The following is a 27,452-nucleotide window of genomic DNA, read 5'->3' as shown; positions in this document are numbered from 1 at the left end:
TAGATATCTACACCTCTTGCGCCTCAACACACAGGATCCCCCCGCATAGATAGGACTGGTTTCAGAAACGGCACCTAGTATCACGCAGCGACACATAGAGCGCAGTGGACCGAGGGGGGGGGGCTTTCCCTGAGAGTTTCCTTCTCGTTCTTTTTCTTCCTTTTTCTCTGGGAGGGGGGTGGGAATGTTTCAGTTATTTATTGTGTGTTTGCTGTCTCACTGTAAATGCTAGTATACCCGGCAGGGCTCTGCGTGGCCCGTTCTGATGCACTCTTGCCTCTTGCAATGTTTCAATAAAAAGATTTAAACCATAAATGGGGGGTTGAAGCTTTTCTAAATTAAATTGAGGCCGCCAATCGTCCATATTATATTCTGGTCGATGCTCTTGCGCTGCCTCCACGAATCAATTTGAAAACATCAACTTAATTTTTAGCTTCCAATTTCAAATTGCTTCACATTTACAGAACGTTTTAAAATGTGACATTTTACTTCTTTATTCATATACACTTTACTAATCTGTTCATAATATTTAATTTTCTAAACAGTTGCGGACCCCTTGAGTAGGTGTCACAGACACCCCCTGACCCCCAGCCCCCGGGGTTCCCAGACCACAGGTTAAGAACTACTGGTCTAGAGTGAATAATTGATGAAAAATGGCCAAGGTTAACCCGAATAAAATGAGCAATGTCGCAGACATGTTCTAAGTTCTATCATTATGCGGTATTCTGCTTGTACTTTGTTTGCTCACGGCTTCTTTGTTGTTGGTGCCAGTTTCGTAGATGTGGCTTTGCGTTATGCCCACTTTGCATACATTATGGGAGACTTGGCACTCCTCATGGTGAAGCATTAGGTGCTGTGCTCTCGTTAATCTTCAGCACAAAAACATATTTTGCACGTGCAAGTTGATTGTCATTGCTCTGCACCGTCGCCCGAGAGCAAAACCTTAATCCATCCTGGCCTAAGAAATGGTTTCCTTTGTCCTTCGTGAGGGGAAAATGTAATAGTCCTTACTATAGTGGAGAATGTTGCTTAACGGCTATAAGTGGCTGACCTTGAAGCTGGGGAACCAGGGGGGTGATTAGGATGCCGGGCGGACTTAAATCCGCCTGCCACCCTCATGGTGCTGGGACCGGCTGCCAGACGTGCGACGGTCCCGCACCGCTAATTAGGATGCGACCGCCACCCTGTCGGTTGCATTCTGCATTTTTAACATTGCGGCGGGTGCTGCTGTAAGCCATGGTGAAATGCCATGTTGTGCATTGCCATGCACAACGTGGCAGGCACCATGCGGTGCCTGTCACCTTGTGCATGGCAGTAGTGCAGCCCCTCCCCCCGGGGGCCCGCAACAGGCCACCAAAGTAAATCCCTGCCAGCCTTTCCATGGCGGCATCTCTCCGTGCCTAGAAATGAATGTGCCCGTCTGTAATGCAACTGGTGCTCCTGTAAAGCGCCGTTGTTACCTTCGGGTCGAGTTCGCGCTATCCGAAACAGCACAAAAAAAGTGAACTTTTGGGTTAAAAAGTTTGTCTGGAAGAAGAAACTAATGAAAAAAAATATGTTGGAATTCCTAGGGATGAGCAAATTCCCTGACCCGGACTTGCGGTATGGCCTTTTATTTTTGTGAATCACATACATTTCTATCGACATTTTTAACCAATTTAGGCATCCAGCTCAAGAACATCTATTGCGAATTAGCAAAGATTAGTAAAATCCGCAGAACCTTTGAGAGCCGGCCTAGCGCCTTGCCAAGCCCCCTTCTCCCGAGGCCTGGGTGGCCCCAGCCTGTGGGGTAGGGCGTCGTGTTGAAAGCACCTCTGCTGACCTCACAGTCCGTTCCGAGAAACCCCCTGGAGCGGGAGGCCCAGGGCCTTGTCTCAGACACTCTGTTCCTCAGCAGCGACCTGCCCTGCCCTTGTCCTCTGGCACAGGTGAGCTCAGCACACTCCGTGCTCACCCCCGGGACCCTCGGCCGCGAGGCCCCCCAGCTCTCGGAGGGTGTAGCCCCCTTATCAGCCGGGGTCAGAGCACGAGGCGTGCTAACCGTGCTGCTCCCGTGCACCTTGGCTTCCCTTCAAGGAAGCGGCCCGGCTGCGCCTGTGCGCCGCGTGTTTGGCATCAAAAGAGGTGTTTCGCCAGCTGTACCTCTTCAGCCATAACCGAAAATATAACGTGCATTTGTAAAGCGCTCGTTCACCCCCAAAGAGGCATCTTGGCGCCGAATAACAGATGTTTACTCTTTCCCAACTCAATGGTACTTATTTTATCGACCTCAGAAAGCATGAGAGGCTGAGTGGGCCCGCATGCACAGCATAACATGGCACTCGCTTTATTAAGCACACATTCACCGCGAAAGCGATTGTTAGCGCCAGTTTTCAGATGTTTATAGGTAGCTTGTAAGTGGTGCACTTTGCATAGAGCCTGGAAGGATGAATGGCTGGCTCAGCCTCCCAAGGATTAAAACCTGTTCCGTGGTTAAACAGAGACGCTTATGGATTCACTAGTCCGCCGAACTGCCAGAAGTGCCCCCTCGTAGACTACCCTCACCCGCTAAGAGGCCCCTCAATTACAAACACCCAGCGTGCCCGCATTACGTCACGGGCACCCTGACTCGTCAGAAACGCCAAATAGAGGATGGCGCCTGAATAGACAGATCGCGACATTGACAAGTAACTTCACGTGCCTGCTGCTAGAAATGCCGCAACAGCCAGGGGGCGCCAGACAGCTTTCGTGCACTATCCTGAATGATTCCCAGTGCACAGCAATTACATTATTTTCAAACTTTGATCACAGTGTTCGAGGCTCCCGGCTCCCAGCCGATCGCAAGTCTTGCATTCAAACTTTGGAATTTCTTTGTGTGTTTACTTCTGCATTTATTATTTTAACAATTGGCTACTGAATAAGGCGTCCTTTCCGAAATGCACCAGGTGTGTTTTTAAATCACCTTATTGCCTTACAATAATGGAATTACATAATTGGTGAAAACTATGATAAATCCGCGTACCTTTGTTTACCTTCTTGTCTCGAATGAGGTAAATGGGATGGAGCATTGCCGTGGGTCAAAGATGGAAAATAAAGTAATTGGTGTTCGGTGGGGATCACCAAAGCGGTCACCGGAAACGCCTACTTCTCCCCTCACCAGTCTTGAGGATGGAACATACCAGACTCCTTTGTTCACCGCCGGGCACTTGTTCACTGTTTACTAGTGACGACTCACATAGCGCCCATACCCCAATGAATGCTTTCTTAGCACTTGTTACTGTTGTGCCACCGGCAGCTCGGCCCATACCATCCCACGGGGTTACGATTAAATTGGTTAAGAGTAGCACCTCTTAATTAAGGCACTATGATGACGTGGCAAAACGTAAGTACAAGCGCATGATAAAAACGTAATATATTGGATGCCCTAAACATGATGTCATTCAGATTTCTCGCAATTTTCTGCCAACAAAATGCTAATTAAGTGAAGCATGCGTATCAGGTCTCTGCATGGATCATTAGTGTGTGAACTCTCACGCGCCATTCTAAGCCATGACATGCAAAGTACCCTGGGCCACTGGAATTATGTGGCAAAGGGAGTGCTAAATTATGCGCAGGGTTGAGTAAATTATGCGGCAAGAAACCCCAAATTGTGCGGTGTAATGTGGTACATTTTGTGATCCTAATACATACTTATTTTGACATTTGTATGCTTGTTAACTCTGTCTGGCATTGCTTCCACCTCATAAGTACCAGCTCAACACCCAAATATTACAACAAACAAACAGTCCTAGGATGCTTGAGTCCGGTCCAGGGAAGACATGGCTTGGCAGTTCGGGCTGGACTGTTCCCATGAGGCACAGGGTCAAGACTGATTTGCATATGGCCATGTCTAAACTGGGGTGGTGTAGTGGGCAAAAGAACGATGGATTTAACCCAGATCTCTTGACTGGGGGAGAATGTCTGCATTGTCAGCATTCCGTCCATCAATTGTTTGTTGTAACGCTTTTCGCCCTAAGTGGGATGGGTATTCCCAGACGTGGGACCCGTGCTCACTACGGCACTGGAGTCAAGCTATCCTGGCTGATGACGGCTGATAGCCAGAAACCGGTCCTAGGATGCTTGATTCCGGTCCAGGGAAGACATGGCTTGGCAGTTCGGGCTGGACTGTTCCCATCAAGCTATCCTGGCGGACGAGGGCTGAAAGCCTGAAACCGGTCCTAGGATGCTTGTTTCCAGTCCAGGGAGGACCTGGCTTGGCAGTTCGGGCTGGACTGTTCCCATGGGGCACAGGGTCAAGACTGATTTGCATATGGCTGGGTTCAAACTGGAATGGCATGGTGAGCAAAAAAACGATGGATTTAGGCCCAGATCTCTGTACTGGGGTGAATGTATGACATTGTTCTGCATTCTGTCCATCAATTGTTATTTTTGCATTTGTCACCCCGAGTGGGAAGGGTATGCTCAGACGTGAGTCCCTTGCTCTCCATGCCACTGGAATCAAGCTATCCTGGCTGACGAGGGCTGAAAGCCCAAAACCGGTCCTAGGATGCTTGTTTGCAGTCCAGGGAGGACCTGGCTTGGCAGTTCGGGCTGGACTGTTCCCATGGGGCACAGGGTCAAGACTGATTTGCATATGGCTGGGTTCAAACTGGAATGGCATGGTGAGCAAAAAAACGATGGATTTAGGCCCAGATCTCTGTACTGGGGTGAATGTATGACATTGTTCTGCATTCTGTCCATCAATTGTTATTTTTGCATTACGTCACGGGCACCCTGACTCGTCAGAAACGCCAAATAGAGGATGGCGCCTGAATAGACAGATCGCGACATTGACAAGTAACTTCACGTGCCTGCTGCTAGAAATGCCGCAACAGCCAGGGGGCGCCAGAGAGCTTTCGTGCACTATCCTGAATGATTCCCAGTGCACAGCAATTACATTATTTTCAAACTTTGATCACAGTGTTCGAGGCTCCCGGCTCCCAGCCGATCGCAAGTCTTGCATTCAAACTTTGGAATTTCTTTGAGTGTGTTTACTTATGCATTTATTATTTTAACAATTGGCTACTGAATAAGGCGTCCTTTCCGAAATGCACCAGGTGTGTTTTTAAATCACCTTATTGCCTTACAATAATGGAATTACATAATTGGTGAAAACTATGATAAATCCGCGTACCTTTGTTTACCTTCTTGTCTCGAATGAGGTAAATGGGATGGAGCACTGCCGTGGGTCAAAGATGGAAAATAAAGTAATTGGTGTTCGGTGGGGATCACCAAAGCGGTCACCGGAAACGCCTACTTCTCCCCTCACCAGTCTTGAGGATGGAACATACCAGACTCCTTTGTTCACCGCCGGGCACTTGTTCACTGTTTACTAGTGACGACTCACATAGCTCCTATACCCCAATGAATGCTTTCTTAGCACTTGTTACTGTTGTGCCACCGGCAGCTCGGCCCATACCATCCCACGGGGTTACGATTAAATTGGTTAAGAGTAGCACCTCTTAATTAAGGCACTATGATGACGTGGCAAAACGTAAGTACAAGCGCATGATAAAAACGTAATATATTGGATGCCCCAAACATGCTGTCATTCAGATTTCTCGCAATTTTCTGCCAACAAAATGCTAATTAAGTGAAGCATGCGTATCAGGTCTCTGCATGGATCATTAGTGTGTGAACTCTCACGCGCCATTCTAAGCCATGACATGCAAAGTTCCCTGGGCCACTGGAATTATGTGGCAAAGGGAGTGCTAAATTATGCGCAGGGTTGAGTAAATTATGCGGCAAGAAACCCCAAATTGTGCGGTGTAATGTGGTACATTTTGTGATCCTAATACATACTTATTTTGACATTTGTATGCTTGTTAACTCTGTCTGGCATTGCTTCCACCTCATAAGTACCAGCTCAACACCCAAATATTACAACAAACAAACGGTCCTAGGATGCTTGAGTCCGGTCCAGGGAAGACATGGCTTGGCAGTTCGGGCTGGACTGTTCCCATGAGGCACAGGGTCAAGACTGATTTGCATATGGCCATGTCTAAACTGGGGTGGTGTAATGGGCAAAAGAACGATGGATTTAACCCAGATCTCTTGACTGGGGGAGAATGTCTGCATTGTCAGCATTCCGTCCATCAATTGTTTGTTGTAACGCAACACCCAAATATAGCAATAAGCAACAGAAAGGTGGACAGTCAACCTTTGCAAAGGCCCTTCCACTGCTCAGCAACACATGTCGCTATTTTCAGTAACTTTTGAATCATTTGAGCTAGAAACAAATTGCCACATAATTCCAGTGGCCCTGATTATAACTAGACAAAGATATAGCATCCTATGTCATCACTACACAAAAGTGTGACAGCATAGAGTTATTCAAGGAAACTGCATGACCACAGAGCATTACAGTAAAATAGTGCAGTGCCCTATGATATCACTATATGAAGGTGTGATGCCCTATGGCAGGACCTGCGAAGGAGTAGACTAGCTCATCTCTATGCAAAGTCGTTCTCCATATTATCATTATACGGATGTGTAGTACCCCATGGTCTCAATATTGGAACGTGAACTACCCTATGGGATTGCTAGATGAAGGTCTTCTACCCTCCCACCTCACTACACAAACCCTGTCATATCACTGCAAGAAGGGGTGGCACCGTAGACATCACTATGCAAGACATAGTACTTTATGGGCCAGATGCGCGAGCATTCCGTTTTGCAGGTTGCAAATTGCGATTTTTTGTGACTCGCTATTTGCAACTCGCAAAATGGAATGTACTGATGTGTCTCAGACACATTTAGCAATTTCCAATGGGGTTGCAAATGACCTACTTCATCAATATTCATGAGGCATGTCGCAATTTGCGACTCATTGGGAATGGGCTACTATCACAGGAATGGTGGCCTGCTGGGGACAGCAGACCACCATGTCTGTGTTTGTTTTTTAAATAAAGCCACTTTTTTCCCCAAATGCAGCCCGTTTTCCTCAAAGGAAAATGGTGTGTGTTTAAAAGAAAAAAATGAAAAGTTTTCTTTTAATTTTTTAAGGGCAGGCTGTGGTCCCGGACCACTGCCTGCTCTTAAAAAATATTTTTCGTATACATTCACAAAGGGGAAGTGGTCCCCTGGGGACCCCTTCCTGTTTGCGACTGGCTTACTACCTACTTAAGTAGTTGGAAACCGTGATTGTTTTGTGACTGCATTTGCAGTCACAAAACAATCGTACATCCCCCTGCAAATCGCTATTAGGAAGGGGCCCCTTCCTAACTGCGACTCGCAAACCCTACTTTGCGAGTCGGTAATAAGTTGCCGACTCTCAAAATAGGGCTTGTTCATACTACAACCCTTTTTTGCGGTTGCAAACGGCCCAATTTTCCGGTTGTGACCGCTAAAGACGGTCATACATCTGGCCCTGTGTCCTCAGAATATGAAATGGCATACCCCGGATGTGGCCTAACTGCTAGAGCGTGAACCTCGAAGCTGGGGCACCGGTTTCGAGTCTCGACAGGGAAGGTCAACATCCTGTGATTCTGGGCAAATCACTTAATCTTCCCGTGCCTAACAAAATGAACATGTCCGTCTTCAACGCAACTGGTGCTCATGTAAAGTGCTCTGATACCTTCGGGTCGAGTTGGCGCTACATAAAACAAAAACAAAAACTATAAGGAGGTACAGTACCCTACTCCATCAATGTGCAAAGATGTCACACCCTGTGGCATCACTATAAAATGTGTCCCCCACAGCATCACTATACAAAGGCGTAGCACCTATGGCATCACAGTATGAAAACGCAGTACCCCTTGGCATCCGCACCATATGTTTTCTTGTAAGGTGTTGTGCCGTATCTCAATTGCTGACATCTGATGATGCTGCAGCAACACATGTATACAACTTGTTAATATGTATCTGAAGGTATAAAGACAGACAGTGCAGGTGTCATGTGTTTATGTCACACTAGGGGCAGTGCCATTTCTATTCATAACACGGAGTGTCGCGTGCCCTTTTACTATGGCAAAGCAGCACCGCGACATGTCCTCAGAGTAACAGGACGGGGGCAAACGTTGGACGAGTGGCGGATCCATGCCAGATTGTCTGGATAAATGTACATTTAAATAATCAAAATGAAACCTTTGCCCTTCTGACTACAACTAGCCATCCCATACAAAGATGCACAGGTCTGTGTCTCCACTGTAGAAGCTGCAGCGCCTTCTGACTTCACTATACTTATGGTATGAAAGCGCCTTTAAAATCCACGTGAGCCTAGGTCATCACCGGTATAACTTCTTTTATATATAGCCTTTCTCCCTGTGCTTTTGTTCTAAGCACTGTAAATAACAGGTCCTGATGTTACCAGATTATCGGCTCCCATAGGATAGACGGCTTACTCAGACATGCCCAGAATTGAACTTGGGCACAGCAGATGACAGCAGCGAGATTTTAACTCCCTGGGCCGTCTGCCTGCTCTGTGGAGGCGTGCAAGTCTGTAAAACCCTACATGCCTGACGCTCGACATTAAAGCTGGGTGCCTCTTTTCCTTCCAAATACTGTAAAATGCTGCACACATGCGTGCACCAAACAAAAACTAAAATGTCCTCTTTTACTGTCTTAGTAAACATGCATTTCCCTTCCACACATTCTATACAGCTAATCAGCATCCTTTCCTTGCACCAAACAGAATTATGCATTTTGCAATTTCCTTCTGTTAACAAATGTCTCCTTTCATACCCTGTAAAATGTCATTAGAGAGATGTCATAAGAATGATGGCCCTCATTTATGAAAAGTGACGCATCGGTGCAAGAAAACAGCGATGCGTTACTTTTCAATGCGCCCTCCTTGCGTCACCAATGATGCGTCATTTTTACAGTATGACTCATCATGTAACAAGGAGTTACAGATACGTCAGTATTTCTGACGTATCTGTAGACGCAAAAATGACTCATTGCTGGAGTGTGTCACAAAAGTGACAATGGGTCATTAGCACATGGGCAAGTCCCATGTTAAATGTGCCTGCGTCACTCTTACGCCTGCCATGAGGCCGGCGTAAGATATTGACGCATTTGCGTCCTAGAAGTGGCGCAGTGAAATATCATAGATTTCACTGCATCACTTCTACGACCCTTTCTTGCGTCGGAACCCCCCACATACATTATACCTGGTGCAGGTATAATGTGGCGCAGGGGTTTACAAAGTCACGCATCTACCTAGATGCGTCACTTTGTAAATATGGCGCAACATTGCACATTTTTTACACCGCTGGTGCGTCACAAAAAGTGACGCACCAGTGGCGTAAAAGTGACGCAAGGGCCCATAAATAAGCCCTGATATGTTTAGTTATATCAGAACTGCCTGCATAAGAGATGCACTTCATTTAAAAAGCTGGTCACCAGAAGTAAACATTCCCTCCCTGACAAAGGTATAAACTCGGTAAGATCGCATTTATTTATTTGTAGCTGGACTTGTGGATTAACCAGACACCCCTTTTCTTCCCCCCTGTACAGAGCCATCATGATCATCACACAAAAGATCACCAAAGTGGCCTTCGAGCTCCATGACGGTGAGTGGTACCGCCGGGGGGCTGGGGTGGAATGGTAGCAAGAGTCGAGAAACAGTTTGTAAACACTTTTAGGAAGACAAATGACAAGCAGCCGTGATCCGTGCAGGTAACAGCGGTGGGGCGGTAGGGCCGGGTGGGGGGATTCCTACGGACAATGCCAGGGGGAAATGTAGTATTTCTTTAATTTTCCCTCTGCATCGTCCCTCGAAATCCCACCCACCCGGCTCCACCGCCCCACCACTGTTACCTGCACGGACTGCGGCTGATGACAAGTAGGAGCAATTACTGCCCTTTGTTTCCGAGCTCTGCTATCTGCAGCCCATGCATTAATTCAGAGATTTTTTGAGATAATTTATGCGCTGTATATAGATAAAAGAAAGGCACAGACCCCCTTCTGCATTGGCTCAACGCAAATAAGTTACTTATAATAAGGTCACTGATTTCAGATATTGTGTCCAATATCTCAAACATGCAGTGTGGTGAGTTCTCGTGGTGTCATGGGCAGAAATCTCTTGTTGGTGCATTGGGGCATAGATGTTATGTAATGTTATATTGATTTGTGTAGCGCACTAATCCCCTGAGAGGGTAGCCAGGCGCTTGGGTAGGTGTGTAGATGTGTGCTCCCCAAGGTGCTCATACAAAGAGCCAAGTCGTCAGCTTCTTGCGGCACTCAAGAAGAAAGGAGGCGGCTCTGGTGCATTGAGGGAGGGTGTTCCATGTCTTGGGTGTCATATAGGAGAATGAGAGACCTCCAATTTAGTTTTTGCGGAGGCGGTGAATGTGTGCTGGTGAGACAGAGCGTAGGTGTCTGGTGGGCTGATGAAAGTATATGCGGCTGTTCTGGTGTTCTTGCCTGTGTTGTGTAGGGCTTTGTATGTGTGCGTGAAGTTTGAATTGGCTGCACTTGTCTAGTTTTCGGGCATACAGGGACCATTGACATTGATTTCTCCTTCACCATCACCACTGCACCGCTGCTCATGAACCATGTGTTCTGTGGACACATGCACCGCTCAAACTTAACAAATAAGTGAAAAAACTCACATTTTCCCAGAACTTTTCATGACCTCCAACAGTCAATAAGAGACAACCACGAGGGGGGTGCTCGAGCTGAACTTTGCTATAAAAGTGATCTTGTTCATCACTACATTCACTCGTAATTTAATTCACTGAATGCCGCTCTCCTCTCTCTCCAGGCACAGCCAAGATGGCGGAGTCACTTAACCCAGGACAAACGCTCCGCGCCATTAGGTACGTAAGTGGGGTTCACAGTAGCAAAAATGTACACAGTCTATTCCTTTGAGTCCTGTTACATGGGCTCAAAGAAAAATATTTAAAGCCTTTGTTTCAAGCTGCCTGTCTCCGTACAGCTCATAATGCTTTCGAAAATTATTGGTTCAGGCCTGGATAGGATGTTATCCTTGGCTTTGGACTGTTTATTATTGTAATCTGCAAGCTATGTTGATTACTAAGAACATATCATTTTAGCATAGCTAATTATGAATTTATTTGATTTTAATTCGTTTTTTTTGTATTTCCACGATTCAATTTGCGTGATTTTAAAGAGAGGTATTGTAATTTTTCTGTGGCTGATAGATTCTGAATACAAGTAAATCCCTAAATTATATTAGGCCAGCTTGGTGTGTGAGTTGAATTTTCTGAAACAACTCCCCAGCCTATCTGACGTCCTTGGAGCTCTGGATATCTCGATAAGTGTAGGAAGGCCCTGGATAGGTACGAAGGCCATTGCTCCTTAAGCTTCAAACTGGCTCTTCTAGACTCTGGCTAAGATTAGCTAGCCCCACCCTCTGGTGGGGAACCTTCATAGTCAGATAACCCTTAGTCTGATCAGGGGACCCGACACTCCAATGCGACCGCCATAACTACACTCAGACAAGTCCACAGGTTGATAAGGTCCCTAACGGTACGTGGCCCTCACAGAGTGACGGCGTAGACTGCCTCAGCTGCACCACACCGCATTCAGCCTTGAACATAACTCACCATAAAACATCACTGAGCATTATACAGGTTTATAAAAGAATTGTTTACCTGTGCATATACAACCTTTTTTCTATGTAATGCCCACTATTTAGGATACTAATTGTAACTAGGGGCCGGTTTAGATTTAACTTGTACACTACATCACACCCACCCTGTTGAGAATGCTCACTCCATGCACAGGCTGAAATCTACCTGCTTTGATATGTCCACTAGACATTAGCCTTACCATACTGGTTACATGCCTAAAACATGTATGACAGATTCGCCATGAAAGCTGCCTGTCCATCTTTAGGCTCTCTGTACATAGTGTGTCCAGTCTCTGTGTACCTTTGAATACATTTTACAATGTCTACCAGGGTGCACATGGGATCTGGTCACGGTGGTCCTCTATTCCCCCATAGTCAGCAGTATGTGATGGCTTTACTAAACCGCCCCCACCATCCTCCATGGACCACACTTTCCTACGCTTCATGGCTCCAACATAGGCTTTTTGGACCTCCCTGCCACTTGAGAGCCAATATCTTATCAAACACTCGCCCCTTTCAGGAAGATTCTAACAGCTTGTTTATGGAGACTGCATCTTTTCCCTAGACAAGGGGTAAACATAGTTGTTAGACAGCTAAAAAAATCGTACAAAGACTCGTTGCTCTAACATAATGAAATGTCTTTAAAATTATTATGTTTGCATGAATTTAAAATGTCACAGCTGCTGCGTCATAATTTTGTTAAACGCAGTTGTTACATATACACGAACTTGTGTTTTAAGGCTACTAAATCTATGTATCTCCAGCTTTTACATTTTCCAAAGTGTCATAATAGAATATCATTTTGGAATAAAATTGTATTGCAGTACAAACCCTGAAAGCTACAGGGCACAGTTCATGCGTAATGCAGATTATGAGATGCGCCTATTTCTTAAACTGTGCTGAACACATCCCACTAGCATCAGCAACTTCTCACTATCCCAAGCACGCGCGGCAGGCACGTGACCTGTCTGGAAACATCAAAACGCTGCTGGTTATAGGAATTTGAGGAAAGTGAGTGATGTGGAATCGATGAAGTCAAGCACATGCATAGAAGGACCTTAGGGCATGGACTCTTCCTAGATGGCCTCTTTGACTCATCTTAACACGTATAGAATTAACCACAATTGTATAGCCATACAATCGGTTACATATCCAATTATTATTTCGGTATGTACAGTCTTGTCACATCCTGTAAATATTTAGCAGCGATTTGAAGAGGATGTCTGATATTTCCAGAGCATTCATGAATGCCATTTGGGAATTGTGAGCTGCCATGACCAAGCTTCGAGCTGTATTCCAGAGTACAGTGAGTGGTCTGGTCTCTTGGTATTTTATTCAAATAGTTTTGCAGATCATGGTGTCTTTGTGCTGTGAAGCAGTAGCAGAACTCTTAAGCGCTAGACTAAAGGCCACTGTGGAAGGGCCCCACAGCCTTTTGGCATCAGTACCAAAAGACTCACTGGATAACCGACACCTCTGATCGAACTTATGTGACTCCAATTCAGGGTTTACTAAGGGATCGACTGCGCCTTTCTAGCAACTTTCATGAGCTTGTTCCCCTCCACCCTGGGTATGGTTGAGCTCTTTTGAGCCTGCTGTTATGGACCTCAAGCATATCACGGCTTGGTGCATATTCCTCTAAACAACAGAGCCACACACTGCATTAATTTTCCACAGGGGAGAGTTTGCAATCAGTTTGTGGACTTGCTGCCGTTATCAAATTGATGCAGCGTTTTGAATACCCCCGTACAGTTTCTCGAAATGCCCGTATCCAACTGATACGTTTGCGTCCTCCACAGAGCTTGCGCCTTCACTGCATACTCCCAGCTGTCCCAGACTCCTTTGCTCCCTGTGGGTGTTTGACAGCCGACCTCAAACACCTGATGTGGGACTGCCTTCCCCGCTCACACTTTAGGCGGGAGGTCCTACCAATGCTTTCAGCGGCCACGCGTTGATCCTCAGTAGACAACTGAGAGGTGGGAGCCATAGGACGGAGAAATACAAAATCACATCCCCGCTCATTGATCTGGCCCTCATATTAGCGAAACGGGCAATCACGCTGCAATGGAAGAAGGATGCCCCTCCCAGTGGTACAGCATGGAGAACAGCAGTGAGATGCTGGCCTGAGGCAGAGAAGAGGCTAGGGGCCTCTGTAGGCGATCCAATGCGATGCTTGACCGCTTTATAGAGTCTGAATCAGACGTTCCAACCTCCCCATTAGACACTAGATTAGTGAATTACTTATGTCTAATACCCCTGGGCTATATGAGCCAGACACGTCCTTCATGCCACAGATGGAGAGTGGCACTGCACCTCGTCTCATGCCCACTCTACAGGGAACCGAGAAGGTCCCCATAGGGTCAGCAGACAGTAGACAGAGTGCTCCATTACCGCAATCACTGAGAGGACGTGCATTTTACGCCTTCTGACATCCATGGGTAGAGCAGAGCCATCCAATGACTATTATGATGCTGGCTGAGTTCTTATAGAAAGTATAGATTCTTTGGTGCAGCCATGGCGCTCAGTGCCCAGTCACGGTACAGCCTAAGCTTAGGGCTGGGGTCAGGAGAGACCTCTTGCTTACGAGGGCATCTGTTTCCGGGGGAGGTTGGACTTGTAGGTGAAGAGCGAGCCAAGAAGGAACCACCTAATATGCATTTGGAGGAATTAGACTTTGCTGAAGCATGGAATGGAGGACATTTTGGGTTTCTCATATTGTGCTGTTATGTTTTTCTGTCCACCATTTCTTTCCTTACAGCTGCTGACATTACCTCCAGACTTCCTGTAGCATTCCCTCTTTTTTTACTCACGGTTGTGTCCAGGTTACCCTTGCTCTTGCATCCTCCTGTCTATCTGGCAATACCTCTTAATTTCTCCAATCTGACACTTAGTCTCCTTCTATTCTCTTTTTCTCTATACACCTTTACTCTTTCCTCCCCTCTTTTTCTCCCTCCCACAACTATTCCTTTATCTTCTAACCTCTACACCTGTTCCCCTGGTACTGGTTTCTGCCCTCTTCCTGACTCTCCTTCAAATGTCTCTTCCAGAGATTGATCCCTCAACTAATGGCCCCAATCAATAATATTCCCTCTGCCCTCTTCCTGTCCTCTCTTAGTCTTTATTTTCCATTGGCACTCTCTTTCCTTCTTTGTCAGCTCCTCTTTTTGCTCACTTCCATTGTCTCTTGATGACCTTCAGCCAAAACCCTCACCCTTCCCAGTCTTTCTCTCTTTCTTTCTTTACCATGTCCCCACCCATACCGTCTGTTTCCTTCCTCTTGGCACTCCTGCTCCTTCTATGCTCACTGTCTTTGACTTTCAGCTCCATTTCTACCAGACAATCTCTTCCTTTTCTTTCTCAGCATATCCACCCTCTTCCTACAGCTTTTTGTCGCTCTCCTCCCAGACAATCCCAATTCCATTTCTTCTTTCTCCTTCTTGCTCTCTGATCGCTTTACCATGGTATATTCTTCTTAATTCTCCTCTTATGGTTTTTGTCTATCCTTCCTACTTCACACCTTCTCTTCTTTCATCTCTCTATCTTCTTTCTTCCTCTCTACCCTCTTCCAGGGATTGTAAATTAAACTTCCCTAACATCCGTCACTTCTGACCTGTTTCTTCTTCTTTCGTCCTGTCTATTGTCCTAACTGATTCATGCTTTCTGATTCTCCCATTCCCATTTCTTAGGAGACTCCCTGGACCACTGGAGTATTTGAGCTACCACTTCAACTTCCTGGGAATTGTGGCTGGTCCACTCTGCTCCTTCAAGGACTATGTAGCCTTCATCGAGGGCAGGTGCTACTCGAGCAAGGAGAAAAGCAGCTCAGGGGTCCTCGAGCCATCGCCCACGGTGAGTCTTTGGTCCTCTTCTAAGCAAACTATGAATCAAATTTCAGAGCTCCAAAGGACACTATGACATGACAATCACTAGAGCAGGTCACTGGATTCCAATATCTTCACGGTGGGGGAGCTGAATTTTGAAGTCAACAGTGTTAAAAACCTCCAATAAGAGCAAGGGAAGGAAGGCAGTGAAACTGCTATCATATACGGGCATTCTAATGCCATTATTGACACATATGATCACAGTCTCCCTGTTTCGCAAGGGGTGGATACTGACCTAGTAGTCATCTAACAGGCCATTCACCTAAAAGGGAATAGGAGGATGAGGAGGAGGAGGAAGAAGAGGAGGAGGAAAAAATAGATTGGCAAAACTACTCAAGTAGTACGTCGCAGAATTCGACTGTTTTTCTTAGGCCATTCCATGACCTTAGATTTAATCATACTGCCTGTCCTGCTTAGGTATATCCAGTTGATTCAGGATATTTTTGTCCTTTGGTTGGCTGCATTTTTCTGATTTACTCTGTGTAAGTAGTTACGCTTATACTTTTATACTAACAGGAGTGTTTTGCAAATTATTGTTATATTTTGGTAGATACAAGTCACTATTGCCTGGAGGTGCAGGTGGCTTTCTTCACTGTGTTGCTCCACTAAATAGGTTATAGTCCACCATTTTCAGTGGTTAGCAGGTAATTCATGTGACTTGATAGGGTTTGCTTCGCATTTCGTAGACCTCTACTCCACTGTATGATCTCCCGAGCGAGGTGGATTCTCACGATCTTTCTTAGGGAATTTATTTCCTCTTCTATGTGCCGGGTACACTGGTTAGTTTGACTGATCCACATCATGATTTTATTGGTGGTGTACTTCATATTTTCATTGTTTTATCTGATTGTAATTATTGTTTCTTTATTATGTTCTATATTTAGGTTCTAAATTAAATACCAGGGGGTCTGAAGTGTATTTTTATACCGACAAACTGTACTGAACATGGTCTCAGGTAGTTTTTAGGTCTCGTCTGGCGTTAGCAGCACATGCGTTGCTCTCGCCACGCAAGGGCTTCTTGGAATCAATGCGGTTCCAGAAGTCGTGTCTCTGCCCCGCTTGCATTTTTGATTGGTGCGCGTCATTTTGAGTCACAGATTATGCAGAACGTAGTGTGATAATTGCACCTGAGGTTTTTTAGTCCCTCCTGGTTGCCACTCTGTCTTCTTTTGGCGCCGCCCACCGGGATTGGATCTTTTACTTGCGGTGGAAGATAGTGTCTCTTAATTAGCCGCTAAGCACTTTTTTCTTGTATTACCGCATTTATCTTCAAGAATGGCTGACACGCCTTTCATTTCTCTGGCGCGGCTTGTTTCTTTTTTTATTTTATTCTATCCTTTCGTTATCTTGTCTCTCGAGCGCCCCTCTGATGTATATCGTCACTCGCTTTGTATTTGATTTTATCTTCTACGCTTGTTCTCATATCGCGGACTAGTTTATTAGCCTCTGCTTGTGTTTATTTTTCATAATATATTGCTGTTCTTGAAGTTGTATTTTTTTCCTTAACATTGCCGTTACAAAAGCCCTGCGGTGAGTTGGTGCTCCGGGGGCCCCTTCTGGAACTCTCAGACCCCAGGGATGAGCGCTTCGGACTGGGTCCGGAGTGAGCCGCCGCGCCCCCAAGTTTCGTTACGCTACTGCCTTAACGGGCTATAAATGATCTTGTGCGGTTCCCTGACACTGTTTTGGGCTTGTTCGCACTTTTGAAAAACGTTGTGCATTAAACAAATCTATGTGCACGGGGTGAACACGGCGTAGAAAATATTGACAGCTTTCTTCCCCGTGGCCTGTTTACTTTTCAGTGGATTCAGTTTATTTTATGTGGGCTTTTTGTGAAGCCCGGCGACGGGTCCATTCTTCGGGCGATTTAAGACCGCGAGTGCTGGCTAGCGAGCTTCCCGAGCAGGCTTATGGGTGCCCCCTGTGGCTTTAAATCTTGACTGGAGACTTTCTACTGCTACGGAAGCATGTATTGTGTTCACCCCGCGTTTCCACAGCTGTGGTGCCATGCTCTTGGAAGGAACCTGCTTGCACCTTTGATTCCAAGATGGTACCTCTTGCAAGGACCCTGGATCTCTTGCTGTGAATATTCTGGGTTTTATAATAAGGCTTAATCACATCGCACATATTAAGTGACCCGTGCACATGTTTGTTTTAAGTTTTGCGAATTATAAATTCTGCTTACTTTCCTGTGTAAAAAAAAGGGTTTAACCGCCCCACAGACCCTAACTAGGTCTGTAGCAGGGGTGTGATCCAGGCATGCTGGGTGAGTGCCAATAACGTTGTGGTATGGGCGGCTACTCTGCCTGCAGTGAAGTTGTGGTGACAGACTCAGAATATGCGACTTTAGAGCGTGCTATCAAATCTCAAGCTTCCGCTAGAGTTCACGGTTTGCAAGACATTTTGTATGTCTGAAATCAGCCAGCCAGGATGAGCGCATTGAAGTAATCCCTGTGCTCGAGAGCGCACCACCCCCTCGCCTTCAAAGGGAATATTAAGTCTGGGTGCCTGCAAAGGCCTTTTGTGGCGCGCTGGGATGGCTATGCAAGGAGGCATGTTAGTATAGGTGTGCGTGAAAATAACGACTCTCGGCCATGTAGCGCGCTTCCCACCACTCGACTGCAACCTATTAACTGGGATTGGTTTGGCGGGGCAGACTGACCACTTACTGGGATGGATGATATACTAAATTGGGTTGCAGCATCACTAGTTACCGAATTAACCCCTTCAGCGCGGCGTGGATTTCCGCGCTGTGCTGAAGGTTCTGTGCGCGGGCGGGGCCATGACGGAGCGGTTCCATCATGCGCACAGCGCAACCGATGCGCATGACAGAACCGCTCCGTCATGCGCATCGAAGGGGTTAAGAAATGACATGTGCTACTATTGCAAGTGCAGTGTTAATTTAAAAAAATTGTGTTTTCTGAAACATACGTTCTTGCAAGGAAGATGGATAAAAAGACAGTGCCAGTTTGATCAGGCCCATAGAATTTAGTCCTTAAACCAATTGCAGTGGTCTTTTATAGGAAATATCGGGGGCTCTACTGTAGTCAGGATGTACTCTGGTTGAACCAAAGTCCTGTTTTCTCAAACATGTGCAGTTCTGTATTATAAATGGACTGCGCTCGTAGCTTTGCCAAAACTACTGAGTTTAGTGGGACTCCACATCATTAAGAACCCCACATGCCTCAGGAGTCTAGTAAACATCCATCTTACACAACTGCTTATTTGCCTGGCGCTGCTAAACCCCTACTTAATGATGTTATAACCCAGATAGCGGCAAGGGTTACAATAAGTCAGATGCAGGTTGGACTCATTTCTGATGAGAATGCTTTGAATTTTGCAGTGGACACCTGCAAAACCAGTTAAAAAAAAAAAACAGTAAAGAGTTGGCGCTGCACTCACCTCAATCAGAGCCGCTGCTGCCAATCTGGTGCCCAGAAGGCATTTCACTGGCCAACGCAACAATACTTATTTTATCATCGCCGGAAGGATGGGATGCTGGTTTGGCCTGAAAAGATGTGATCATCCGACCTGCAGGCACACACGAATCACAACTAGACGTACTCACCAAAGATTTTAAGAAATGGTTTAGGGTCCCGTCCCCATCACAGAAATATCATGCAGTTGGTCAATGCATCTGTGATAGAAATATGCACTTGTGCACATATTTCGTTGGGGGGCTGAGGGGGGAGAGGAGAAGGAGGGCAAATGGAAGACTCATCTAATAAGTACCAAAGAGCACTTTTTATTGCAGCGCCACAAAGCGGCAAGATTGCGCACCAAACACTACTTAACACACGTAATTGGCACGTTTCAGTTTCCATTTTTCTGCATTTTTCACAAGATTTTTATAATTTTTATTTACCTTATTTCTATAGTTCATTTTATTTTTGAAGCAAACTGACAAAATTCAATTATCAACCAAAAAGCAAGTTTAAAAGCAATTAACAAATATGCATACCCCAATATCGGAGAAAGACGTCTGGGACAGCTGGAGGTTCTCTTACCAGATAACATAAAATATAACTCTGATATGGCACAAAAATAAAATCAAGCATTGGACAGGAATCAAAAAGTAAACGTTGACAATAAACTGTCTTGTTACTAAGAACCAGTAAAAACAAGAGGAAGTGGTAAACATGCTGCAAGAGTTAGGAAAAAAAGAAGAATATGTAGAAAAGAGAGAGAAAAACAAATAGACTCATTAATACACTCAATAATACCTAGCTAAAATACAATACCATTAGCAAAGCAAATGGCTTTAATTTAAACAAAGGCAAGACCTATTGCATTTCCAATGCTTGTTAGATATTGGGAGACCAAAAAGTCGACGAATTAACCGCCACAATTGCCCAGGAATGGACTAGCTTTTATAACCACCTAATATAAAGAATTAACGTAAACTAAGTACCGATGAGCAGTTGGGGTGTGGCCCTACCTGTCTCAGCTCACTTCATAAGAAACATGAAATTGATGTGAGCACTGATTGACAGGGGGCTGGTGCTTTTGACTCTGTGTGCATATTTGTTGATTGTTAATAAAAAAAAACTGCTTTAACTACTCATCCGAAGCACGCCTAATATTGATACAATGTTGATACAAATTTGATTTATCTATTGTGTTAAATTAATTTCTGTAGAGTAGCGGATTGGATGATACAAAAAGACTAAATTCTTTTAAAAGTGAATGACTAAGTTCATATGATTGTCGTCCTTCGGGGGGCATTTGTCATTTGTGTGTGTGTGTGTGTGAGTGGAGATATCTATATATATATATATATAGAAAGCAGGAGACCTCTGAGCCCAGAGGTCGATGATACACGCACTCACACGGAATCCAAGATGATTTATCAGTTCTTTTTTAATTCCACAAAGAAAAATTCATCAGCTCAGCACTGCCAGTTAACAACAACACTGGCCCAACGCGTTTCGGTTCCCACTCGAACCTTGATCACGGGTATATATATATATATATAAAACACCAGCTCCTCTCCCATCGGCAAAGAAGAAAGGGACACAGCGGGGCTTGTCAGGACGTGTATTGAGCAAAATTCGGCATGACCGGTTTCGGCAATCAGCCTTTCTCAAATGCCACAGTTCGCCTCAGAATGTCCCAGTACATCTTTATATTGAGCTCCTCCTACTCAGTGGTGAAAGGCCCAGCTACAGCTCGTTATTGTGCTGACACCTGAGCAGCCCCATGTCACGGACTGCTGGTACCATCATGCACCTTGCTGGAATACAATACTCAAGTTTGTATCGGAAATGTTTCTCCAGGTGCGACGTTCAGGCTCAAACTCAAAGTTTTGCTCAGAACTCATGGCCCGGGCACTGTAAGAGAGGAAAAAACAGGGTAAGGGTTAGACCTAAACGGTAATGCTTCCCTGATCTGAATACATGAGTTGTTAGAAAAAATATGATCAGAGTATATGGGCTGCCGTATGAGGCGGGGAGTGCACCAATTGCATAAAACCGCTCGCCATGATGTCAATAAGCAGGCCAGTGTCCTTGCAAGCAGATGCATCAAGGGGGAAATTGAAGTCCCCCAAAATCGTGAAATTAGACTTGAGCAGAGAAGGTTCTAAAAAGGAGCCCAGTGACAAAGCAAAGCTTGCCCTTGGGCCCGGAGGACGATAGGCCAATAGGCCTAAAAAGGCAGTGGTGTAGCTAGGGGTGCGACACGCGGCGGAGGTGAGTAAGTCGTTTCTGTCGACTACCACCCTCCCCTGCGAACAAGTTGTCCATGGGCCGCCAAAGCCCCCTCACCCCCAGAACAAGTCGTCCATCGGACGCCACCCTCACCCTCCCCCCGGAACAGATTGTCCTACACCCCCAACCCCCATTCTAACCTGCACCAGGCGGCAAACTTAGGGCCCGCCCGAGTGGCTGAAGGCCTAGCTATACCACTGTAATAGGTATAGGTGCTATGAATTTTTAGGTATAAAGTAAATGCTTCACAGAGAGCAAATGTGAAAGGAGCAATGTTACACTGAAATTGTTTTTGGAAGACTACTGCGAGTCCCCCTCCAGATTTAGTCACATGACCCAGCCGGAGGATGGCATATCCCTCTGGAACCGCCTCTGCTATATCTGTGCCTGAGTGTTCTCAGGTCCATGTTTCCGTTATAAAAGTGCAGTCAGGATTATGAGACTGAATACATTCCATGAATTTTTATTTATTTTTCACTAACAAACGGCCATTAATAGGAAAACAAAATCGTTAGTGAAATTATAGTTGCCCTGCAATTCCACAATGGGATGCCCCAAAGACGTGAGACATTCAGAAAATCCCTGCTAGGCCACTGCAGCTTGCACCACACATTGCCCATGCCATGCTGATAATAATAGTAACAACACAACTACTAACCGTCACACTCCTACAAGTGTGACCATTTGGACTATTTCAGACCCCCCAAAGTTACAAGAAGGGCTTGGGTGGCAGATAATAGTCACTTTTAATGTATATTGAATTAATAATTAACTGTTGTTGTGGTCATCTCTAAATTAGCCAGACAGCACCACCGTGTGGCAGACTGTTACAAGTGCCGGTGTTCACAATTAAGTGCCTGTGCTGAGCACCGGAAAACACCAGCTCGAATTAAGCACTGCTGCTAGTATGAAAGCCACAATTGTCGCAAGGGAAATTACTAGCAGAATTCAGCGCCATATGACTGAGGTGGTAGCATTGTGAAATCTTACCTTCCACCCACAGCTTCAGCAGTTAGTTGTGGGTGTAAACCAAGTGCGAACCTGTTTATGGTTCGTAAGATGCAGGGGTCTGGCGTACAGCGCACTTTGGTGCAGACAGGCTTGCCTTGGTGCATCTTCGACACACTGCTGTCGGATTTAAAAAGCTTGCCATGAGAAAGGGCATGGCACGGCCGTGACATGTTGGCGGAGAAACTCATGGGGTGGGGGGATAAAATAATGACCAACTGGAGTCCAGCAACTCCAGCGTGCACTCGCAAGCTCCTCTACGAGGCAGGTCTACTTGGATATAAAAGCCAATTAACAGAAATGTGGGAACACCAAAAAAAATAAAAAAAATACATATATTTGTATACAGACATACCCACACATATAGATCTGACTATGTGTATAGTGATATATAGAACAGAAACACATATAAGCATTTTGATTATATATATATATATTTTTTTTTTTATTTTTTTTGACACTGAACGGAGTTCCACTTGTGCACTTGGATCCTTAGAAAGGAATACACAGCAAACCAAGGAATTTTCAAAGGGGGTTTATTGTCGTCATAAACCCAACATGACGCGTTTCACCCTCTGGGGGCTTGCTCACTTTATACTTTATTCGATTTGATAAACAAATCATAAAAGCATATACGTAACAGATCATTCATAAAATATCTCACATGGGTACATTTCATTAAAACAGGCTATGCGAGGGTTTCCACCAACTTAATACGAACATTTAGCCTAGGAATTGTGGGGGAATACAAAAATACGTCAATACTTCAGTCCCCCCCTCATCACTCTTAGTCTTAGAGCAGCTCTTAGAAAGTTGACCACAAAAAAGAGGGTAAAAACATCAGATGACAATTTTAAAAACAACAAAACTATACGTGCCTGTCTAAATCTGGTTTTCCCTAACAGACCCTTCAAAAACATTTCTCTAGGGTCGGCGTAATACGGGCAGAGAAGGACTAGATGAAGGGTATCCTGTGGAGACCGATTGTCGCAGCCACAGGGCCCTCTCTTCTCTGGGTTTATAATAAAACCTGCCGGTACCGCCAGTAAATGATGAATAAAATTTTGTCTAAAACGGGTAATCAGGAATCTATTGTGTGTACTCGCCATTAGTGTTAAATATGGTTCTATACCCTGGGTTGTTTTAACGAGACTATAATCGCTCACTGTATGTTTAACAAGTTCAGCGGCTTCACGTTGCGCCATGCGAAACTTTGAGTACAGAACTTTGATATCACCCTTGTCCTTGGTTCTTATTGTACCAACCCCTAGCCAGCCTGTATCTAGACGCCAAAGATTAACACGCACTTGCAGGAATACCAGCAAATCCACCCAGCCTAAGCGAGGAGGGATTCGCCATGTTAAGAAAAACGATCCCCCCTCGCAGAAAAATCTAGTAGCCCAATCCGTGCCAACAGATGGAGCAAAGGTCATCCTTGATAAAGAGCAGTTGGATTTTATAATTAACGCTATAGATGCCAAGTTTGACATTTTGGTTAAACCCCTATTGACCAAACTGACTACAATCACCGATGAAGTAGTCAGATTGGGAGGCATCTTGGACTCTCTCCTCAAGGTTAGACCTGATACGAACATTATCGCTAATATCCAGGTGCCCGATGAGATATCTTTAATTTCACCTAATACAGTCTCATCGACGGTTGGGAGTGGAAGTCCTGACTGCAGACCAGGGAATGTCCCCGGAAAGCCTTCTGTAGTCCCCAATATATCATCTCAGCGGCAGGACTCCACAACACTACCCTCTAATACAGTACCAGGGGAATCGATGGGCCATAACGTAAATACCCTCAGCCATAGCAACCCTCAACCGGATCTGCCACCTACTTGTGCTCCTTTTGGAGCAGTCCTGATGAACGTCCCCCCTGTCAAGAGGTATGGTGGCAATCCTGTAAACGGAGAATCCCACTCGTCATTAAAGAATAAGACTGTGGACTGGCTCCACCGACAGTGTGATTTCCCTGTAGCCCTATCTAGGGATATACTAAGCACCAGGAGAACCAATTGGGTTGGTAAATCACGTAAGACCTGTGAAGGTGACTGTATAGTCATTAATTTTCGCAACCCCCAACTTACCTCTACAGTATTAATTAAGGCCGCATCTCTCCCTGTGAGTGACCAAGGTATCTCTTTGCGGCCCCTTGGGTATTTCTATAGAGATCTTGCTACTCAACCTGTTATTCAATCTGCTGATGAGCACCACTGGCGTAGGCCTAGAGTACAGAATTTGTGTGCTGCCCCTGTTATTCCTACGTTTAATAGATTCCAACCATTAAGTGGGCTTGATTGCAATGATTGACTGGAGCCCGCCATAGACGATGTAGGGATCGAGGACTTGGCCTTGGGTAAAAAGAATTCTAGTACGGCCCCTAGGATATTAACTAGCATTATCACTGATATCGGTGTAAGCCATCAAGACCCTATTGTGGCCTGTGATCACAATAGCCCAGTTAATGCCGGTAGGGTTAGGTCTGCACTGAATACCCTCGTCCGCCCAGCTAACTCTGGCTCGTGTTTTATTGCCTGTTGGAATGTTGCGGGACTATTACATAAGGATGAATGTTTAGGTTGGTTTGATTTTATCAATCTTTTTAATATTTTATGTTTTCAAGAAACCTGGAGTCTGGACCCCATTAATTATAACGGCTTTGTTTCATATCAATTACCAGCTGTGGCTTCAAATTCGGGAAGAGCCAAGGGTGGCCTCCTGACATTGATTTCTGTTGATGTTCCACTTACTGTAAAGAAACATGTCCTGGTGGGGGCCCATTCCCAGATTCTATGGCTTTGTAAGGAGCAGGATAGAAATATCCTTTTAATTAATTTTTATAATAATGTTTTTGATAACACTAGGCAACAGGTAGCATATGCCTTGGAGGCCGCTTTGGCCAAAATTGTGACGGGCAATGACATTGCTTTTGATTTTATTTGGATGGGGGACTTTAATACTTCTGCCTGTTCATCCTCTGCCCATAGGGTCTGTGGTTTCGTAAACTGTCGGGGTGAGGGAGTCGCCCATTTTCCCCATAACCCATACGGGGACTCATTAAACAAAATCCTGATGACATACGATATGGAGATTATGGGGAATGGGAGGGGCGCTCTTGGTGAAATTCTCCCCACCTTCAAGGGTAGAAACGCTAACACTGTTATTGACTTTATTTGTACCTCTTCCAGCCTTAACCCATGGTGTTCAGCCCCCTTGGTAGTAGACAACTTAATTAGTGACCATAACTGCCTGACCATGGAGACGGTGCTTTGGAAGGCCAATCCAGGCCCTAAACCATGTACTGTTGATAACATTGAACCACATAGATCGAACGGATTCAGAATTAGGTGGAAGGGGGAGAAGGCAGACCTTTTGTCCAATTCAATTATCGTAAATTGTTTAAAGGAAATTGATGCTATCTTAGTGAGTAATGAGCTGACAGATGTAATCTTGTATGAATTTGTTGATATTAATCACTGCATTGAAGCCAAATTTACTAAGCAACTGAAGGGCAATTTAAATCAGCAAAGGGGGTGGTTTGATCATGCCAGTACTGCCGCCCTTAAGAGCCTTAAAGAGGCATTGGCAGCTAAACAGAGGGATACTAACCTTATCAGGCATCTTAGGGCTATTTACCGGGCAGCAGTATTAGAAAGAAAGGCAGAACTTAAGCGAGAGGCCTGGGACAAGCTAGACCAGGCCGCTGAAACCTCTGATTCCTTACTATTTTGGGCTACTGTCAACAGCCCTTTTCTAAAGAACGAGGATACACCTGTTCTGTCGGCAAACGTCAGTGCGGAAAGTTGGGTCTCTCACTTTTCTTCGATTTTTGATTCAGCTAAATATATGGACATTGGAGGTGGGGTCTGGCCAATTATTCCCCTAGATATTTCCCCAACCGAGGTCAAGAAATGTATCACTGCAAGCAAAGGAGGGAAGGCTCAGGGGCCAGATGGGGTGCAGGTTGACGTCTATAAAAAAGAACCGGAGATTTGGGGCCCGCTACTGACCAAAGTATTTAATGCTGCAGTTAGCCACGGTGCCCCGCCTACATGGAAGGAATCCATCATTATCCCTATTTATAAGAAGGGGGAGAAGAGGGATGCTAAGAACTATCGCCCAATCTCCCTCTTAGATTCCTCCGTGAAAATTATGAGCCGGGTACTCCTTGTTAGATTAGAAGAATGGGCTGAAACAAATAACATCCTGGCTAATTCCCAATATGGATTTAGGAAGGGCAGAGGCACAGTAGAACAGTGTCTCAACCTAGAACTACTCATAGGGAAATATACTATGGCCAAGAAAGGTTCCCTCTTCCTCTGCTTTGCAGACCTTAGTAGTGCCTTCGATTTGGTTAACCATAAGATTCTTTGGGAGACACTACTTGAAATGGGGCACCGGAGGGTATTGTCTACTTCTTGGCCAGACTCTATGCTAATCTTAGATCTAGCGTTCGATATGGACCAGGTGGGGAGTGTACTCCAAAGTTTTCTGTTAAGCGTGGTATCAGGCAGGGGTGTGTGCTTGCTCCCCTGCTTTTCACACTTTTTATCAATGAGGTTGACTCTGTTTTAAGGACTGTGGGTGCAGATGCCCCAATTATACTTGACTCCCACATCCCAGTCCTATTATATGCAGACGACGCCGTTCTCCTCTCCAGGACCCCTGTCGGCCTCCAACGCCTTATGGACAGGTTTTCCCTGTTTATTGGGGAAAGGAAGCTGGTCATTAACAAATCAAAGACATATGTCATGGAATGTGGCAAGGGCCGTAAAAAACCCCATCCCTTCTTTATCGAAGGGTATAGGGTCCAGACGGTTGATACTTTTAACTATCTGGGTATCACCTTTTCCAAGACAGGTAGCTGGTCCAGCGAAGTTACCCACGTTAGAGCAAGAATGGCGAAATGTGCGCACGGGGTCTTTACGTTTGCCTCTAAGATAGGGGACAGGCGGATTGGGGATATGCTGAAAATCTACCAGATGAGGTGTCTTTCAATCGCCCTTTACGGAGCAGGTGTCTGGGGACACGTTTTGGCAGGGAGTCTACAAGTGGAGGAAAACCTGTTTTTAAAAAGGCTACTCTGCTTGCCTATCTCAGCATCCACGCACCTGGTGCATAGGGAACTTGGAATACACTACCTTTCGGATTCCGTTGCCCATAGACCTCTATTGCTGTGGCGTGCCATTTGGGCAAAGGAAGAGACTTCCTTGAATAGAGCCATTATCAAGGACTGTCTGTCCCTAGACAATCATTTAAAGATCCCTTGGGTAAAGTTTGTTATAAGCAGTTATA

The 27,452-nt window shown here is 45.5% G+C and overlaps 1 protein-coding gene across 2 annotated transcripts in view; it reads left to right on the top strand.

The window, feature by feature from the left end:
- Positions 1-27,452, top strand: part of LOC146857163 (membrane-bound glycerophospholipid O-acyltransferase 2-like) — a 151,760-nt gene that overhangs the window by 73,866 nt on the left and 50,442 nt on the right. For both annotated transcript variants that reach the window (XM_085647652.1, XM_085647653.1), the window contains exons 5-7: positions 9,475-9,530; positions 10,724-10,778; positions 15,241-15,403. In XM_085647652.1, the coding sequence (XP_085503778.1) occupies positions 9,475-9,530; positions 10,724-10,778; positions 15,241-15,403 (274 nt within the window). The remainder of the gene's footprint in view (positions 1-9,474; positions 9,531-10,723; positions 10,779-15,240; positions 15,404-27,452) is intronic.

This window comes from Triturus cristatus, chromosome 3_2 (assembly GCF_964204655.1).
Source record: "Triturus cristatus chromosome 3_2, aTriCri1.1, whole genome shotgun sequence".
Taxonomy (NCBI): domain Eukaryota; kingdom Metazoa; phylum Chordata; class Amphibia; order Caudata; family Salamandridae; genus Triturus; species Triturus cristatus.
The sequence above is the reverse complement of the archived record's forward strand: the minus strand, read 5'-3'. Positions and strand labels throughout refer to the sequence as shown.